Genomic DNA, 7,361 nt, shown 5'->3' with positions numbered 1-7,361 from the left:
TTCTAAAATAACAATATAACTTTAGAATAGTTAGATTCCTATGTATTAATATATTTTAGTACATCCATTTACTACTTCTCACACGTTACTAGTATTCTAATAACGTAAACTTTCATGTTCACCGAGTGGAACTTGGAAGCAAATTTAACATCGGCAATTACAGGTTTACAGCGGGAAGCTAGCTAGAAAGAAATATCGCCTGCTGTTTCATATATTTTTTTTTCTTTAATTTTTCAAAAAAAATATTAAAAAATACTACATTCACATAAAAAAAATTAGTCACTAAATAATTAGCTATGATATATGGTCCATAATCCTTATACTAATTAAGGAAAGAATTAGATAAAATATTAAAAGTCAAAAATATTTATACAATAAAATAAGACTAAAATAAAATTTTAAAGGAGTCAAGCTGAAATTTACATATAAGAGTAAATTATTATTTCTACCTATAAAAGTTGAAAACGTTGACATATCTACTCCTAAAAGAAATAAATTATCATTTGTACCCATGAAATATGGGTTCTGCACAACAAAATTATCCAAACACTAAAAAATTACTTAAAATATCTAAATTACCCATATCTTCACCACCACTTTTCTAATCTCAAATCCCACCACCACCCAAACTCTTCTTTACCACCACTCTCATCCCCAACTACCATCATCACTGTCGCCATAAAAAATTTGCAAGCTTCCCAGACGACCTCCCTCCACGCAGTCTCCGCTCTCTTGGCCCTCCCTTCCTCCTCCCTCCTCGACGCAATCACCAAATTGCGCACTACCGTCACCGTCGTAGCCGCAGCCATAACCATCTCCCCGCGCCTCCAGCTGTGCACCCTATAACTCTCCATCGGCGTGTCCCTCGACCGCCTCCCCTCCTTCAAACCCTCATTGACCTCCTTCACTGTCGACAACGACGGACCTCCGGTGTCGAACTCCCTCATGGCGGTCATAAAACGCTTCCAGGAGAACCAACAGATTGGGATCTGTTTCCAAATATGAAAACGGATTAGAATCTGTATCCTATGACTGTCACATCTGCTACCCCTTCAATGGAAGGATTCTACCATAAATTCAGGTTCGTCTCTTTTTTTTATTGGAGTTACAACAAGACATGGTTGAAGTTTGTACTTGTTCTGTGTTTGCTTGAAATAATCGTTGTTTCTGGAATATTCGCCGGAGGCATGGGAGGCATTTTGAGTGATGGTGGTAGTTAGGATTTAGGGTGGTGGTGAGGAAGAATTTCGATGGTGGATTTGGGATTGGAAAAGTGGTGGTGTGGAGTAAGTGGTGGTGGTAGGGTAATTTGAAAAATTCAAATAATTTTTTTGGATTTGGATAGTTTTGCTAGCAAAAGTTTATGTTTTATGGGTACAAATAGTAATTTCCTTCTTTTATGCGTAGATATGTCAGCGTTTTCAACTTTCGTGGGTATAAATGGTAGTTTACTTTTACATATATTTTATATGTAAATAAAAATAAAATTAGGGGGATCATTGCCCCCCTTTCCCACTATGTGGCTCCGCCACTACTTTATACTTCGGCCTAATAAGATTATACCTCGAATTTTACTCCACCTATTCCAAAATAATGGCCTATTTTCAAATTATTCGCCCATATCTCGGACTATCCTCAAAGCTCAGACATAGTACTACAATGTCTGTTAATTTATACAACAATAAATAGTAGTATTTGCTCAACGATAAGGCAGGCCGAGAACACAACGAGCAATCACAATACTTTCGTTTTGTTTTGTCCTTTAATAGATATATCACTAACTTGAAAGTTGGAGTCCTTTTTGTAGGTTTCACGTCCAATCCAAGTTCTCAGGATCTCTCATCCCTGCTGATCGAGAAGCTGGACGCATTCACGACATAACAGCGACGAGTTATAACCTGAAGAGTATTCATGATAGAATATTTAGCGCCCACAGTGGGGCCAATTTCTAATATCACGTAGCACCCTGCAATCCCTTTTTCTATGTTGGTCCTATCTCCTTTTGCAGGATTTCAAATATGGCCGATGACGCATTGCCGCCACCTCCTCCCACTCATGCCGAACTAGTGGTCATAAGTGTTGCCCTTCAAGTGGAAGTTAAAAAAATGTCCGAGCTTCTGATTGGTAAGACAGACAAAGAAGATGGTGATAAAAAGACTACAAGCAAGCAAAATCCTAAAGACAAACATTATTTTGAAACAAATACGGCAATGGAAGTCACCTCTCGAAGTTCAACAAGAAGAGAACAAATTCTTTTTCTGACGAAATCATGAACTTTCAAATGCCAAAGAACTTTACACTTCCGACCACATTAAAACCTTATGAGGGCTTCAGTGACCCCAAAATTCACTTCATTAAATTTGAATATATGATTTTTTAAATGGTATTTTTGATCCAATCTTATGCCATTCGTTTCTGACCTTTTTGGACGGAACTGCCTTATTATAGTTTTCTATTCTCTCTGTAGGTTCAATTTTCAGCTTTGACGAATTTGCTGATCTATTTGTTAACCATTTTGTAGTTTCAAAGATCTACATTCATGACTCTAATTTTCTTAGCACCATCAAGCAAGGATAATATGAAAGTCTCAAGCACTAAATGACACAATTTGTAAAAGTCGCAATAAAAATTCCCAAACTCAGTCCTGATATACATCTTCATGTGATAAAAAGCAGGTTGCCTCCAAGGAGATTCCAGGAGACTATTGCTGTCACTAAACCTAAAACATTGACCGAATTCAAAATTAGAGAACTTGGGGGCTCAGGAATACTTCACTAATCCGAGGTATATACAGCTGTAAGAAAAGCTCAACTTGCTAACAAGAGGTCAGCAAGTTAAGTTTAGAGGTTGTGTTCCATAATCCTTATACTTCCACCTAATAACGTTATACATCGGATTCTACTTCACCTATTCCAAAATAACGGCCCATTTTCAAACTATTCGCCCGTATCTCGAACTATCCCTAAAGCTCGGACATAATACTACGACGTCTGTTACTTTATATAACGATAAATAACAACATCTGCTCAACGATAAGGCAGGCCGAAAATATAGCAAGCAATCACAATACTTTCGTTCTGTTTTATGCTTTAATAAATATATCACTAACTTGAGTATCAGAATCTTTTTGCAGATTCTACGTTCAGTTCGAGTTTTGAGAGTCTCTCATCTCTACTGATCGAAAAATTGGAAGCATTCACGGCATAGCAGCAACGAGTTATAACTTGAAGAGTATCTTTGGTAGAACAAATATTTATTTTGTTTGATTTATTTTCAAATTGTATTTTTATTTCAATATGTAATATATACTAATAATTATTTTAGTGTTTAATTTTTTGTATACATATAATATATAATATAAAAAAAAATTGACCCAGCACGTGTATAATTTTAGTGTTTCATTTTTAATATGCTAATAATATGAAAAAATTATTCTCAACATCTCCTCATTATATAATTTCCCTTCAACCGATCTAGTCTGCTACTCTATGATATCGCCTTCGGTATTAGCAATCTCAATACTTTATATTAATAACATCTTCTTAATTATATGTTTGAATGCTAGCACAAAGATTTAGTCATTAATTTCTAACCATATACGATACGTAGGTTTCAATGTAAGCTAGAGGATTCTTTCCACTTTATTTGTTCAGGTTTGAATAAAATTCATTAGCTAGCTAAAATTTAAAAAATATAAAAAATTTAAAAACTTTAGGTGATCAATAGGAATTCTTTAGTAATTTAGCTATCAATTATTTTTTAATTTTTTTTCTCGTTTATAAAAGGAAAAAATAATATTTGGCTATTAATAATATTTTTTTCGGTTTTTTTTCTTGGTCATATGGTATGACTACTTATTACTCTTAATAATAATAATAATAATAATAATAATAATAATAATAATAATAATAATGAAAGAAATGCTAGATAACCATATTTTTTACTTGTTTTGCAATATTTGAACTAACACTAATTAATTTTTTGCACTATCAATCTCTTGATATTTTTCTTATAGTAATATAATTAGGTGGACATTACCATAAAAATTTTATATATAATTATCTTTATATAAAAATATTTTTTTTAGATAATAAATTGCAAGTTTAATTTTAATATAAATATTTTTATAAAAAAATATTTTTAATATATATATATTATTTAATTTTTTAATATATATTTTATATTTTAATATATATTTTATATTAATAATTAATATTAGTAATGATTTTAATATACGCATAGTTTAATAAATATGGATAAGTGAAAATTATTGGCCCTAGCTAGGTCGTGCACACTCTAACACAAAAAAGTGAAGAAAATCTTATATTTTTCTATCAAAATATTTTTTTAAATTATAAAATTTTTATTTTTTAAAAGATAAAAGAATAATTTAAAAAATGATAAAAATTTAGGTGTAATTAATTTTATGTAAAGCTAATAGATAAAAATTATTAGATAAAAATTTAAAATTTAATTAAATTAATTAAATTATTTAACAACTCTCAATAATTAATTTCACGTGAAATCAAGTGCACTTAAATTTACACCTTAAACAAATTTTGTGGACGTAGATAAGATTTTGAGCGTGCGCAATTTGGAAGTAGAAGAGGAATCCGTTGACTGTTGACAAAATGCAGTGACCATGAGTAAGTCTCCACTCTCCAATGGCTCTCACGCGTTGCGATTTCCAAAACAATGCAAGACAGCTCATTACTCATCACGTTCCATCCTCGCACGTTCCCTTCATTCACTACTTGCTTAATCATATCCATCAGCCGGCTTTGCTTACTCTCTAATCTCTATTATTATTTTATCATCACCTTCTCTCATCTTTATTCTTAATTACCTTCTTCCAATTCCTAATCAGCCCTATAAATACCTTCACTGCCTTATTACTATTATCATCATCCCATTCCCATGCATACGTGTTATTACTTATTAGCTTAGCATCCTCATTCATATACATATACATATAATAAAGGCAACAATAATTATTACTTGAACTTAATTAATTACCAAAATGGACGGTGTTTTCATCAACAAAAGGTTCATTATGATTGCCTTATTCTGTATTGTTTCTACCACGGTGCATGGCCAAGGTACCCGTGTAGGGTTCTATGCGACTACATGTCCAAAAGCCGAGTCCATTGTCAAGTCCACGGTTCAATCCCATCTTAACTCCGATCCTACTCTAGCTGCTGGCTTACTCAGAATGCACTTCCATGATTGCTTTGTCCGAGGTTGTGACGCTTCTGTCCTTGTTACCGGCTCTGCCACCGAAAGAACAGCATTTGCAAACCTCGAACTTAGAGGATTTGAGGTCATTGACGACGCAAAGACACAACTCGAGGCTGCATGCCCCGGCGTCGTGTCTTGCGCCGATATTCTTGCCCTTGCTGCTCGCGACTCTGTTGTCCTGGTATATATACACAACAATAATAAAATTTAAGTGAAATTGATAATTGAGAGTTATTAAATGATAATTTAGTCAAATCTATTAAATTATGTAACAATTCTTAACTATCAACTTTACATAAAGATATCTGCATGTGAGTTTTTACCTATTTAAAATGAATAAGTAATAATATTGACAATATTTTTGTTTGTAGAGCGGTGGATTGAGTTGGCAAGTGCTTACAGGACGTAAAGATGGTCGTGTGTCACAAGCTTCGGATGTTAACAACTTGCCTGCACCTACGGACTCTGTTGATGTTCAAAAACAGAAGTTTGCAGCAAAGGGCCTCAACACACAAGACCTCGTTACCCTTGTTGGTAATTATACTAGGATTATATTAAATTTGTCAGAGATATAATTACATATATATAACTTTATTTCTTTATTAGTTTAAATTTTTGAACTTTTGAAAGAAATCATTTTGTGAGATATATAGTATTTATTACAGATTAATATTAAACAAATAAAAAAATTCTATGCAAATTTAAAGCAAATTTAAAAAACATGTTTGCATACAAAAAGTTTGATATGGTTAACTGAAAAAGTTTGATGAATATGTATGTGGACAGGAGGACATACGATAGGTACCACATCATGCCAATTCTTCAGCAACAGATTATACAACTTCACCGGAAATGGCCCTGATCCTTCCATTGACCCTTCATTTGTTCCGCAACTACAAGCACTCTGCCCTCAAAACAGTGGCGGCAGCAACCGTGTTCCCTTAGATACCGGAAGCCAACTGAAATTTGATACTTCTTACTATGCTAATTTGAGGAATGGACGTGGAATTCTTGAGTCAGATGAGGCACTATGGAATGATGCTTCCACAAAGATGTTTGTGCAGAGGTATTTAGGCCTAAGAGGGTTGCTTGGCTTGTCTTTCAGCGTTGAGTTTGGAAATTCTATGGTTAAGATGGGCAACATTGGAGTCAAGACTGGTGCTGATGGTGAAATTCGCAACATTTGTTCTGCTTTTAACTAACTACTTCAATCAAATAAATGTGTAGCTTAATAGTATATGTGTTTTCATTTGCAAATCATCAGAGTCTATGTATAATATCTTTTTATTTTTTTAAAGAAAAAAGAAAAAAGAAAGTTTTTGGTGGTCATTGATCAGATGATCAAATATTTAATTTCTCGTGTGATTTGTTTAGAGTATTATTACACGTTATTATTATATATACATGCAATGTTTTAATTTGCACATGTAAATGATTCGAAAAATTATATGATGAGATGAATCTACATATACTGAACCAAATGATATGAATATTTACTATTAAATATTAAGTATCAATAAGTTAATAACTAACGCCTAACATTTCATTTTCAAAATATTTATTCTTTTTGGTTTTTTGTTCGTCGGTAGCTTTGGTGGTTCATGGATATATATCATGGATTGTTCTGGGGATAAACGTAAATGGTTCAATTATTTTAAATTCAATTATTTTAAATAATTTTAAGTAATATATATATATAGATTTAAGCATCGAAAATGACTTAACAATATAGTATATCTTACCTTGTCTCATTTAAAACGATAATGATAATGTTAGGTTGATTAAAAAAAGTCTAAATTTATTTTATTTAATTTTATTAATTATATTAATAATTAATAATAATAAATAAGATAAATTTAAATTGTTTTGATTAATTTTTTATTTTTTAAATATTATTAAATTTAAAAAAATTTAGTAAAAATTAAGAAGTGATTTTATAATAATAAAAATATTTAATAATTAAATAAAATTAATAAAATTAATTTAAATTTATTTTATTTAATATTTAATATTATTAAAATTAATATATATTAAATAAGATAATTTTATGTTTTTTTATCATTCTAATATTACATATAATAGTTATCCAATGCCTTGCAGGTTACATCTAGCCCTTTAATTAA

At 31.6% G+C, this 7,361-nt stretch overlaps 1 protein-coding gene across 1 annotated transcript; it reads left to right on the top strand.

Moving 5' to 3' along the window:
- The first annotated feature begins 5,020 nt into the window (after window positions 1-5,020).
- Window positions 5,021-6,591, top strand: LOC130958111 (cationic peroxidase 2-like). The gene is made up of 3 exons (XM_057885012.1): window positions 5,021-5,419; window positions 5,610-5,772; window positions 6,025-6,591. The coding sequence occupies exons 1-3, from the start codon at window positions 5,021-5,023 to the stop codon at window positions 6,438-6,440; spliced, it is 978 nt and encodes a 325-aa protein (XP_057740995.1). The 3' UTR covers window positions 6,441-6,591.
- Window positions 6,592-7,361: the final 770 nt, after the last annotated feature.

This window comes from Arachis stenosperma, chromosome 10 (assembly GCF_014773155.1).
Source record: "Arachis stenosperma cultivar V10309 chromosome 10, arast.V10309.gnm1.PFL2, whole genome shotgun sequence".
Classification (NCBI taxonomy): Eukaryota; Viridiplantae; Streptophyta; class Magnoliopsida; order Fabales; family Fabaceae; genus Arachis; species Arachis stenosperma.
Note: the sequence above shows the minus strand (reverse complement) of the source record. Positions and strands in the feature narration are given on the sequence as shown.

What these genes read in the sequence shown, in the direction of transcription:
- LOC130958111 (XM_057885012.1), top strand. Translation starts at nt 5,021, where the DNA reads ATGGACGGTGTTTTCATCAACAAAAGGTTCATTATGATTGCCTTATTC. An exon ending in CTCGCGACTCTGTTGTCCTG is followed by an intron (nt 5,420 to 5,609) that starts GTATATATACAC and finishes TTTTGTTTGTAG; the next exon opens with AGCGGTGGATTGAGTTGGCA. An exon ending in AGACCTCGTTACCCTTGTTG is followed by an intron (nt 5,773 to 6,024) that starts GTAATTATACTA and finishes GTATGTGGACAG; the next exon opens with GAGGACATACGATAGGTACC.